Genomic DNA, 12,110 nt, shown 5'->3' with positions numbered 1-12,110 from the left:
CCAAGGAGGCCAGGGAGTGCCTGTTCCTCAGGGGAGAGGCCTCGGGCCTTTCTCAGAGCTGGGCGTCAGGCGGAGCCAGTGTCGGTTTTGGGGGGCTGGCCGGCACACCTCCGCAGCTCTGGGCTCCCAGGCTCTGGTGGGAGCTGAGGACAGGGACACACATCCCAGCTGCTCTCTATGCTGGGGCCTTGGTGTCTTCAGAGCTGGGGATCCTAGGTAGTCATTGACCCCTCGTCTTGGGCATCTGAGCCCCCATTTACCCACAGACTGGTCTCCTAAGGGTCACCGTCCAGGCAGGCCCTCCCTCGGGCCCCATTTCAATCTGTGTCAGAGCACGCAGTCTGGGCAAGGATGGCGGTGAGGGGAAGCCCTCCTTCCCAGCCTCCCAGGCCAGGCCAACCCCCGCATAAGAATGAATGCACACAATGCACACACATACACACACACCCCCCCCCCTCAAGGGATGGACAACAGGAACCACAACTCAGCCACTGGCTTTTTGGGGGCCAGCGGACGCCGCTGTCCCAGGGCTTTGGGAAGAGGGGCCAGCAAGGGGTTTTCAGGCCTAGTGGCCTCCCAGGCTGAGGGCCGTCTTTGTGGGTGCTCTGCCTGGCCCTGCCTGAGGGGACACGTATCCACCCATCACTGGGTCCTCAGCAGCCATCCTGCGGAGCACAGTGGGACAGGGCATCAGTGGGGCTTGTGAGTCAGGACGAAGGGGAGGCCTAAATCCAGGCTGGGGGGGCATGTCTCCACCCATGCCTCTGGGGAAGTGCAGGCAGCCTGACTCAGTGTGGCCCAGGGGAGAAGATGAGACCTCAGTTTGGGGTTCACAGAGCCGTTGCTTGGCTGAGAAGGGATGAGCCAGCAAAACAAGGGCCCCAAACTGCCTTTGCCCTCGGGCCCCTTTCCTGCGCCCCACCCCGCCGTGTGTGCTGAGAGAGCGGGAGGGAGGGGGGCCAGGCCACGGCGCCGAGGTGGGCAGGCCTGCCTCCACCTTCCGCCCTCCTTCCTTGCCACAGGCTGGGAGGCCCCCGAAGTGCTCGCTGGTCTGGCTTCTGAGGGTGGGGTCCAGGCCACTGTGGGAGACCCCAGCCCAGGGAAGGTGCGAGCAGCACGAGCAGACCCAGCCCCCGGGCCAGGGCCCCAGGCAGGGGCAGGGGCAGGGCCCAGGGGTGCCCCCGTGGACACAGGGACCGGTGGGCAGGAGGGCGAGGGGTCCTGTGCCAATGTGGCAGGGAGGGGAGGAGCGGGGAGAGTGGACAAGCAGAGAGGGCAGGTCTGGTGGCCCCCTCCTTGGGTCCAGCTCACATAACAGTCAAGGGTCGCAGGGCTGGATGGAGGCACACGCTCACGGCCATACGCACAGACAGACAGACGTGCACACTGAGGCCGCCCGGGGGACGGAGTCAACCCGCGCAGTGGGGCAGGGAGCCGGCGCCGCCTGTCCACCCTGGGGGCTCCCCGCCCAGCCTAGGAGCCCACAACCTGGCCGGACCACGTCTCGTGGGGGGTGTGGGGGGCCAGCTGCGTGAGCACCACCTCCACAGCCTGGAACTTCTGGTTCTTGGGCGGAATGGGGCACATCTTGAAGGTCACCTCGTCGCCCTCCACGGGGACGTACTCCCCTTCGATGCTGGAGGCAGGAAAGGGTTGTCAGCCGCACCGCAGGCCCGGCTCGCTGCACACTCCCTGCAGCCTGGCCCAAGGGCGGCCTCGCCTCCCCCTCAGGATCTTAGCCCTCCCCGCCATGTAAAACGGGAAGCACAAGCCGTCCTTTCTGTGTTTGGGGATTGAGTGAGATGTGAAAGGGCACAGGGGGGCCTCTGAGGCTTTAGAGAATCTGTGGCCTCCCCAGGTCATGCCTGGCATTGGAGTTGGGACACAGGCCTAGGTACCTGTCGCCTCCTGGCCTACTTGCCTGAAGGCCCCTTCTGGGCAGAAGGGCCCAGGGGCTGGCCCGGCCCACCCAGGCCCCTGATGCTGAGACAGGGTCCTGGGGCTCAGCTGGTGGTTCCTGGAGCTCTGGGGGTCTGAACGCCCCTGTCAGGCCGCCACCCCAGCCCCTGAGAGGAGAGCAGTGCTGGGGGAGTGCAGGCCTCAGCCATGAGCGGGAAGACCTGGGGAGCCTCCCCGGCGGCCCTGCGGGGAGCTGCAGCCCAGAACAGGGAGGGGGGAGCGCCCCCGGAGTGGGGCACGGGGGACAGGACTCACTCTGACACGTGCACAAAGATGTCCTCAGATCCGTTCTCAGGGGTGATGAAGCCGTGGCCTTGTGAGCGGGAGAACTGCTTGCAGACGCCCTTGAACACGGGGCCAGCCGAGGCACGGGCTGTCCTGAGGACAGAGTAGGGGAATTGGAGCTGTGGCCTAGAGACACCCTCGCCACAGACCTCCACAGCCCCCCTGAGCCCTGCCTGGTGAGCCTGCCCTGGGCAACCCTCCCCAGGCCAGAAACTGCCTTCAGCTGTGATAATTCAGTCTTCTCGTTGCAGTGACAGAAAAGGACCCTGGGGCCCAGAGAGGGGAGCTGGCCCTCCCGGGGCACAGAGCAACTGCCCCCTCTCCGCACAGCACCCGCCCCTCGCCACTACCCCCTGGAGCGGCGATACCCTATTCACCTGTGTATACATGTTTCAAATTATAAGAGAAAGTTTATTTAGAAAGTTACAGAGAAAGCAGAAGTGAGACAGTTGGGTTGGGTGGACTCAGGAAACAAGCTACAGAAGCAAAAGAAGGGCCCTTGGAGCTGAGGAGAGAGAAAGGCACAGGGAGGGGCCCGGGGAAGGAGAGGGCGGCGGGAAAGGTGCGTGCTTTCGATCGCTTATTGAGCACCTGCTGTGTGCCGGGCCTCGGGTTGGACACAAGGGACACTCAGCACTTCCCGTCAAAAACTCCTCCTCCTTTGGCAAAGCCAAGTCAACCTCCCTGTCTGACAAACCCCCTCCCCACTCTGACCCCATCCAATGACTGTCCTCAAAGGCGCACCCTGCTGCAAAGGCCAACCCCCTGCCTCCACTTTTGCCTGGCTGTTCCATCTTCCAACTTTGTCTGTCACCTAATGTATCTTCCAAGCCCAGCAAGGACAGCACCATCCCTAATGCCTAATGCTGGGTCCTCACTCCCACCCCTGCTAGAGGGAGTGAATGGCAGATGAATTCCCTCAGAATTGTATGCAACTCGTGGGCTGAGACTTTGTATAATTGGACAGGGAGGGGAGGAAGAGGGGAGAGTGGACAAGCAGAGAAGGCAGGTCTGGTGGCTGCCGCTCAGTCACAGGGCCGGATGGATGCACACACTCATGGCCATAAGCACAGACAGACAGACATGCACCCTGAGGCCACCTGGGGGCCTTTGTATAACTAGAGCCCCTGGTCTCTATAAATAAAAGGAGCTCGATAAATCTTTGAGGAATGAATGAATGAGTAAATGAAGGAACACTAGCAGTTACTGAAAAGGTCATGCATAGCTCTCCTGTCTTTGGGAAAGAACAGGGGCTGGAGAAGGGCGGGGCTGAGCCTGGGCAAGGAGCGGGTACTCACGCTGAATACGTCCTGGTGCGTTTGGTGGGCAGGGGACTGGGCAGGTCCCGAGATGAGACGCTGCCCCTCTCCCAGACCCTACTGCCCTCCCGGTGGAAGGGGAAGGTGGGCCAGACGGGAGACTTTGGGGAGTGGAGTGGGGGCACGACCGGGGACGATGTGGGCTCCGAAGTCATGGCGGGGCCCGCGGGAGAGCCTGGTGGGCTCCCGGGCACAGGGGCCGGTGACGGGCTAGGGCGTCCGTGTGGGCAGGGCCCGGCCTGGCCCTGCTCGGAGGCCTCTCCAGCCACAGGCTCCGTCTAGAAGGGAGGAGAGAGGAAGAGGTGAGTGTGGTCCAGGATGGGCAGCTTCTGGACACCCAGCGCCCGTCTGGAGGGCAGGGCCTGCCTGCCACTCCTCCCAGAGTGAGGTCAGACCGCTCACGGCCCTTCTCTGACTCAGTGTTCTCACCAGAAAGACAAACAATCACAGAATCTTGCTATGGGCTGAATTGCATTCCTGTAAATCCCCGGTGTGATGGTATTTAGCGAAGGGGCCTTTGGAAGGCAGCTAGGCTTAGATGAGGTCAGGAGGGTGAGCCCCATGAAGGGATTAGTGCTCTTAGAAGAAACCTTGGAGGCCTTGCTTCCTCTCACCCTGGGCTGCGAGGACAGAGTGAGAAGGGGACCATCCACAAATCGATGAAACCATGCGGGTACCACGAGCTTGACTTGTGGCCTCAGAACTGTTGGGAGGGATGTCTGTTGTTTAAGCCCCCGCCTGTGGTATTTTGTTTGTTACGGTGGCCCATGCTGAGGAAGACTGGCCTCAAAGTCCTTCCTGCCTCAGGTTCAATCCTCTAACTCCAGGGACCTGGGAGGTGGGACGGGGAAAGCGGCTGAGAATGGTCAGGAACAGAGTTTGGCCGGAGCATCAGCAGTTTCAGATCCACAGATCTGGGTCTGAATCTCAGCTTTGTCATTCGTAACTTGGTGACCTCAGTTCCAACTTGATGGGTCGGTGTGTGGGCCCTGGGCCCAGATGGCCTGGGTCTGAATCCTGGCTTCTCTACCTACAGACTCTGTGACTGTGGTCAACACTCTTAACCTTTGACTCAGTTTCCTGCTCTGTAAATTGGGGACAGTGTTGGTTCTTACTTCACAGAGAGTTTACTGTGGAGGATTAAGTGACGTTCTACATGCTTAGAACAGGACAAAGGCAAGGTGAGCTCTTGGGAAGGTCAGTAGTTTTTCCTTATCCCTGTTCCCTCTTTAAAATGAGACTGAGGACACTCACCTCACAAGGTTGTTGAGGATTCAATGATTTAGTGTGTGACAGCATCTGGCATCTTGTAGATACCCAATAAATTGCTATTGTCAATGCGAACCAACAGGAATTCCCAGGTCAACAGCACAGTGTGTAGATAACCTTGAAAAAAATTCATGTTTTTCCTCTACTGAGGAAGCAAACACACCACATTTTGCTGTGTATAATGCACACCTACATTTTGTGCGCATTATACACAGGATTAATATACCCATGGTATGTAACCATTTATACCCATGTATAATGTGCATCCTTATTTTTCCCTCAAAAATTTGGTCAAAAAGACGTGCATTATACACAGCAAAACATGGTAGTTTCCCCACCCTCCCTCGCCACAGGGCCTGGGAAGTTTTGGACGCCAAGAGGCGCTGCTGTGGGACCCTGGGGAGAAGAGCTCAGTGTACCAAGCCAGGCTGTGGACTGAGCCTGGGCCAGGCAGCCTGCCACAGGGGCCGGGCAGGGTGCCTGGACGGAAGAGCTCCAGCTCGGCTGCAGATTAGCTTCTGACCTTGGGGAGCAAGGCCTCATCTGCACAAGGGAACTGACAAACCCTCTTCATCCCTCACAGGCTACGGGGGGCTTGGCTAAGCCTGGGGATGTAAAGAAGCTTCCAGAGTCCATAGTCAGGTAGAGGTTGGGGTGGTGGGTTCTCTGCCTCCTCACCCCCATTCCTCCACCTCCTCAACCCCTCACCCAGAGGCTCTGGGGTCAGAGGAGAATCCCTGAGCTGCAAGCCTATTTCTGGCCTCCATATTGCCCCATCCCCAAGCCTGGAGTTTCCAGGGGAGAGTTTAAGTCTTCCAAGGAGTCTAGAGCCCAGGAAGCCCCAAAAACATCCACAGTACGGCTGGAAGAGCAAGGAGTCACTCGTGAAACCCCTGTCTGTGGAGCAAGATTCCTGGCTGCCGTCAAAGATTGTACAGCAAGTGGGGTCTTTCTGGGTCAAGGTGATGAGCGGCTTGGCCACCCCTCGGGGCACAGGTGCGACTTCCTCCTCCCCAGCAGCCCACCCGCGTACCCCTTTCCAGCCAGCAGAGCTGGGGGGAGAACTGCCCCTCATGGTTCCCCACACTCATGGTTCCCCACACTCATGGCCCCCACACTCATGACCCCCACGATCACGGCCCCCACAGTTATCACCGCACAGCCGTGGTCCCCACAGTCACGGCCCCCAGAGTCCCCATGGCCCCCATAACTCCCCTCAGGTTGATGTCGGGTCTTTCTCTCACTCCGAGAGGAAGGAGTGGACCAAATTTGGCATTTTTAGCCCCATTTTAGAGAGAAGACTGAAGTTTCAAGAAAACAGGCCTTCGCACAAAAACTTATACATGCATGTTCATGGCAGTATTGTCTGTAAGAGCCAGAACGTGGAAGCAACCCAAAGGCCCGTCAGCTGGTGAACAGATAAGCAAAACGTAGGACAGCCGTACAGTAGAATATTATTCAGCCAGAAAAAGGAATGAAGTCCTGACGCACGCTGAAGAGAGGAACCTTGAGCCATCACGCTAGGAGGAGAGGCCAATCACAAGAGACCATACAGTGCCCGATTCCATTCATGAGAAACGACCAGAATCGGCAAATCCGCAGAGGCAGAAAGCAGACAGTGTTTACCAGGGGCTGGAGGAGGGCAAAATGGGGAGTGACTTCTAATGGGTAGAGTTTCTTTCTAGGGTGATGAAAATGTCCTAAAATTGACATATACAATTCTGTATATGTACCCAAAACCACGGACTTGTCCACCTTCCTTAAGCAGAATTAGATGGCATGTGAATTATATCTCAATAAAGCTGTTACCAAAAAGGAAGACGGGCAGCAAAGCTCCCCAAGATGACAGCCAGGAAAGCACGAGGTGCCAGGCTGGTGTCCCTTACCTCACCTGGGCGAGGGTGGCAGGTGGTGGGACAGAAGCTCTGCCTTCCTCTCTGCAGGAAGCAGGGAGGCCCTGCCCACTGCATAGCTTTTCCAGGCCTGGTACTGTGCTTGGTGGTGACAGCCAGTGCAGGGAGGTCCTAGGGGGTGGAGGAGAGTGAAGGAGAGGGGGAGGGGCAGAGGCCGCCCACAGCGGTTACCAGGGAGACGCAGCTGTGCTGGGCGGGGCTCTGGCCAGCCAGGCTTCCCACGCCAAGGCCAAGGGAGCATGGCTCCCAGGCAGTGGGAAGGGGAAAAGATGCAGTGACTTCCAGGGTCAGCCTTGGTGGCAGAGCGGCCCTCTTCTTGCCCTGCCCCCACAGTGGGCTCCCCAGAATGGACCAGCAGCATCCAGCCCCCACAGCAGTAGGCTGAGGCTGCTCCCCAACTACGTTCCTGGGCAGGGGCATGGCGCCCTTGGGAGAAGGCAGGGAAGGGATTCTGCCTTCCAGTGGAAGGGGCAGATGAGGCAGCCAGCCTTCACGGGGCTGCTGCTCTAGGCCCTTCCCCATCTGCTTCCTGTCCTGGAAACTGGGATTACAAGACTCTCTCCTTGACGAGCTCCTGGGAGGAAGAAAAGGGGTGGAAGGTGGGAAGGACCGAGTAGGTGCTAGGTAAGAGGTCACTCCTCCCAGACAGGGCTGCTAAATTGGGCAAAGGGCGAGGGGGAAGGAGAGACCCAGCTGAGCTAAATGGGGGTCCACCTTCACTCTCCTCTTCCCTGCCTCCCCGGGGACACACCCATCCACTTGATCCCTGTCCCATCCATCAGAGCTTCTCCTTTTATTAAATTTCCGCAACAGCCCTTTGAGGCTAGCACTATTATCACTCCATCTTGTGAAAGAAAAAACCAAGGCTCAGAGAAGCTAAGTCACTTGCACAAGGCCACACAGCAGTTAGCATCTGAGCCCGGACTCAAGTCTGGGCAATGCGACTCTGCAGCCGGGAGTGGGAGGTCAGGGGTCCCGGGTTCAGGCCCTGTGCTCTTGCTGACTTGCTCTGTGACCTTGGACAGAGTCTCTCCCTCTCTGGGCCAGAGCCCTGGACTTGAAGAAGCTGCGCCACGCCCAGCAGCCTAGGAGACCAGGGAGAAGTGACGCAGAGAGAGCCTCTAGCTCAGGCCCTTTCTCCCCAGTGGCGCTGCAGAAAGGGGCGAGTAAGTGTGGACTTCTACTGTCTTACTGTGATACATCTGTAAAAGTCTTTTCAGAGACAATTTCTCACTTCTCAGCCTCCCAGTTGCCCTGAAAGGTTGACATTGGAATTGTCTCCATTTTATACATGAGGAAGCTGAGGCTCAGAGAGGGTAAGCCACAGAGCCCAGATTCGTCTGAAGGTGAACTGTGCTCTTCCCGCGAGGATAACACTGGGTCTGTTCCCGGTTCAGCCAAGATGAGGCTGGAGTTTTCCCAAAAGAACTTTCCCTGAGAAACTAAAGGGGAAAATAAACTCCTCCAAGAGCAGGGAAACAGATGTGTCTGTAGGACATTTGTTTCCTTTCAAACAGACCTAAAGTCCAGCTCCCAAAAGCCTCGGTGTGCTGGTCTGGGGGCATGCCCCATCAAAATAATGACCTTCAGGACCAGCAGCCTGAGCAGGAGGGGACAGCTCAGGCCCTAGGTGTCCCTGGCTCTACACCACCCTAGCTGAGTGACCCCCCACCCCCAACCTTCTGAGCCTCAGGTTCCTCATCTGTCAAATAGGGCTGACTGGAGCAGCGTGTCCAGGCTGTGGGCGGAGCCGGGGAGCAGGGAGTGGGCCCACCTGTGAGCCGGCAGCTCCCTGGCCACGTGTTTTGGCTCCCTCCTAAGCCCCTGTTCATGTGCCTATGTGAAGGCCTCTTCTGAGCCTTCCCAGCTGACTCGTGATTCTGCAGATAAAAGGCCCAAGGGAGGCAAAAACAAAACATCAGAGCTGTTGGGAGACAACCTGAGGGAGGCCCCAGTGATCCAGCAGGCTTTACGGGACCATGGGACGGTGACTCAGCCCTGTCAGCAGGTGACCATTGCCCTGGTGCTGGGCTCCTCCAATTCTCAGCTCCTCCAAGAGGACAGGACAGGAAATGGCTGTCAGCGTCCTGTCCTGACCGTGCGAATAAGCTCTCCTCCTGGGCAGGTCAGGGGAAGCAAGCTGGCTCACCCTCCCAGTGCGGGGTGACCTGGGACAAGCACCTGACCTGGCTACCTCAGCTACACGAATCGCCACTGGTCAGGATGACGGATGAGGGTCAGTCCAACTGTCCTCTGAAGCTGTCGAACCGACATGCACAAGTGAAAGAAAACTGAGTGCCAGGTCCCGGAACAACAGACCTGAGAGGACGCAGCCCTGCCCTTAGAGGGCCCCAGGCCAGCGTGGGGAACAGACGGATGACGAGAACACAGTGTGGGAAGTCCCGATATGACAGCCATGGCTACTACAATACTGCTGATCATCAACCGTGTGCCGAGCGGGGTGCCAGGCCCCTGGCTCCGTTGCCTCGTTGAGTCTTCACCACAGCCCTGTGTGACAGCGCCATTATTACCTCCATTCTTCAGACGCGTAAACCAAGGCTCAGTGCGGTGAAGAGGCTTGCTGGGCTCACCCAGCCAGTCAGGGGCAGCACTTTCACAACCTGGAGACATTTGGGGGTGTAGATTGAACTTCTGCCAGGAGAGGGGAGGGAGAAGGAAGGGCAGGGGTGGGAAAGAGCTGGGGACTCAGGGCTTGGGGCTCTATTCCTGGCTTTGCTCTGACTCAGACCATGACCTTGGGTGAGTCACTTGCGAGCTCCGGTAAGCTTAAAAACAGCTCCCCCAGCAAAAACACCCCCGCCCAAGCCCCCATTGCGGAGAAGCGGACAGGGGAGGAGGGTATGGTGGCCTACAAACGGGAAGGACAGGGGACACAGGACGGCAGTGGAAGAGCTTTCTAAACGTCGAGGTTGTGTCCATGGTGAGCCCCAGGAGGGTGAGGAAACAGTCTCAGGACCACTGGGCAGAAGCTGGCACTTCCCCGGCCCCTCCCCCAACCCTGCCTCCCAGACACTCCTTAAAATACATCAGTGCCAAAGCTCCTCCAGCAGCTGGAGGTGACCTAATTAAGCCTGGTTCTTTCCTCCTCCATAGTGTGGGGGTAGAGGAGGGGGGCTGTCCCAGCCAATACTTAAGTTTAATTGAGACCCTTTCATTCTGGTCCTTGTCACATGCCCATGCCATGCCTGGGGGGCAGGCCTGTGGGCATCCTTGGCATCAGTGGGGGCGGGGATGCCTGGATGGGCACGTGGAGAGCCACGCTCACATCCCGGCTCTGCCAGGTTGTGTGACCCTGGGCAAGTCACTTTCCCACTCTGAGTCCCTTTAGAGAGAGGAACAGACTGGTCAAAGTAACACGTGAAGTGACTGAGCTTGAACTCTCTTCAGCATGACGCCAAAGCCTTTGACCTTCCCAGCGCACCCTGCTGCTCATCCTGGTGAACATCATTTTACTGTTCTGGGGGCAGATGAAGAGCGCCCCCCCGCTGCTTTTTGCCCCCCCCAATCTTGTTGCTCCCTATCTTGCCCGGACAAAGGTCCCAAATGCCCCAAGCCCCCTTTTTACCACACTCTGGAGCCTTCCTGGTCACGCTGGTTGTGAACAGCTCAGCCAGTCCCTGAGCGCCCTCTGCTGGTGCCACTCTTGGGGATCTACCTCCAGACCAGCCTCCAGGTGTCCCCTCCCAACAACTAGCTGTGTGGGACCCCCGCAGTGCTCCCTAGCGAGCCCCACTCCACAGCCAGGGGCCACCCCTGGACACTGCCCACTTGTCTCTCCAGGCCTGGAACTGTCCTCTGGCCCATCCCAGGCCAGTGTGCATTCCTGCTTCCATCTGTCCTTTTTTTGGAGGGTGGATCAGACAGATCCAGAGGGGCGGGGCAGGTATGGGAGCAGAGATGTTTTAGGAAAAGGCTTGAAGGAAATGGTAGGGGGGAGGCTGGAAGGAGGAAACATCCAGAATGTGGAGGACCCAGGGGCCTCTGGAATGGAGTCGGGTTTGGGGAACTAGCTCCCCACCCCCCAGGGGGCTGGAGACAGCCCCTTCCCAGAGAGAGGCCTCTACTGGAGCACAGCCGGGCTGGCCCGGTGCCAGGCTCCCAGAAGTTGCCCACCCCCCACTGGGGTGCACTTCCGCCTCCCCTCCCCCCTCCCAGCGGATGCAGCAGTTCACACTCAGTGTTTATTATTGTTCTCACTCAGCATCCCCCTCCCCTCTCCTTGGGAAGAGGCCGCAGCCTGGCAGGAACCTGCTGTCTCCGTTGTGGGTGCCAACGTATCATTGCCCCTTATCTCCGCCTGACTCCTTGGGCCGGGATCAGGCCACTCAGGGACTTGGCGCCAGCTGAGGCTGCCCCAATCCCTGCATCCCACCACAGGCGGCCCAGAAGCCCCTGGCTTACCCCACCTGCCCTCCAGGGGCTGCCCCCCAGCAAGGGCGGAGGTCAGAGCAGGGGAGAGGAGTGGCCTCAGCAGAGGCAAAAGAGGCGGGTGGGGCAGCTCCAAGGTGAAAATGATAGCACAGAGCCACCTCTCCCAGCCAGTCATAATTATCCCCATCGCGTAGGGAAGACACAGAGTCAGGGTAAGACAGCTGCTCCCAGTCCAACTGTCTGCTCCGGATCGTCCCTCTCCCGCCCCGCCCCAGCTCCAAATTCCTGGGGACAAGGCCCATTGTGTCCCCTCCTGCACTTTACTTTCAGCACCTGGTAGGAGCACAATTATTTAGGTTATTTCTCCAGTCATTTCTCTCCCTCTGGTTCCCAGACAGGAGGCTGCGGCTTGGCAGGTGCCCACTCTGCTCTGCTCTGCTTCTTGAGCCAGACACAAGTCCCAGACACACACATGCAGACACACGCTGTCTCACAGGGAGCCACACAGCCTCAGCTTCCCTTGGGGGGCCAGGGAGAGAGGGAGGGAGAGGCGAGGGCAGGGTGGGCTCCTCTACACACTCTCCCACATCACCTCCGTAAACCAAACGGGGCTGGTCCAGCCCTGGGGGAGGTACCCACCTTCCCCTATATCGTACCTCCCTCCTTCGCCCTTGCCAAAGCCAGTTTCCAGAGCCGGGGTGGCCTCAGCCCCCCTCCAGCCCCTTACCTCTCAGCCCCTGGCAGCTGAGGTCGGGGAGCCGGCGTCAGCACTCTGCTGCTCCTGGGCGCCTGGAGCTGGGCGCCGGGGATGGGTCTGAAGGATGTGTTGTGTGTATGAGCGAGTGCGTGCGTGCGTGTGCGTGTGCGTGTGCGTGTGTGTGTGTGTGTGTGTGTGTGAGCATGCGGCACCTCGGCCCCTCACTCACTCACACACGCCTTCCTCCTGACGTCAGAAAGAGCAGGAGGGAGGGGT

At 58.8% G+C, this 12,110-nt stretch overlaps 1 protein-coding gene across 1 annotated transcript; it reads right to left on the bottom strand.

Moving 5' to 3' along the window:
• Positions 1-760: 760 nt before the first annotated feature.
• On the bottom strand, positions 761-11,998 carry CSDC2 (cold shock domain containing C2). Its single transcript, XM_054582451.1, has 5 exons — positions 11,865-11,998; positions 4,818-4,949; positions 3,543-3,841; positions 2,215-2,337; positions 761-1,636 (listed from the first exon to the last, which is right to left on the bottom strand). The coding sequence occupies exons 2-5, from the start codon at positions 4,860-4,862 to the stop codon at positions 1,474-1,476; spliced, it is 630 nt and encodes a 209-aa protein (XP_054438426.1). The 5' UTR covers positions 4,863-4,949; positions 11,865-11,998; the 3' UTR covers positions 761-1,473.
• Positions 11,999-12,110: the final 112 nt, after the last annotated feature.

The sequence above is a fragment of the Pteronotus mesoamericanus genome, unplaced genomic scaffold, assembly GCF_021234165.1.
Source record: "Pteronotus mesoamericanus isolate MK-2021 breed Mesoamerican mustached bat unplaced genomic scaffold, CSHL_Meso_final contig_702, whole genome shotgun sequence".
NCBI classification, from domain to species: domain Eukaryota; kingdom Metazoa; phylum Chordata; class Mammalia; order Chiroptera; family Mormoopidae; genus Pteronotus; species Pteronotus mesoamericanus.
Note: the sequence above shows the minus strand (reverse complement) of the source record. Positions and strands in the feature narration are given on the sequence as shown.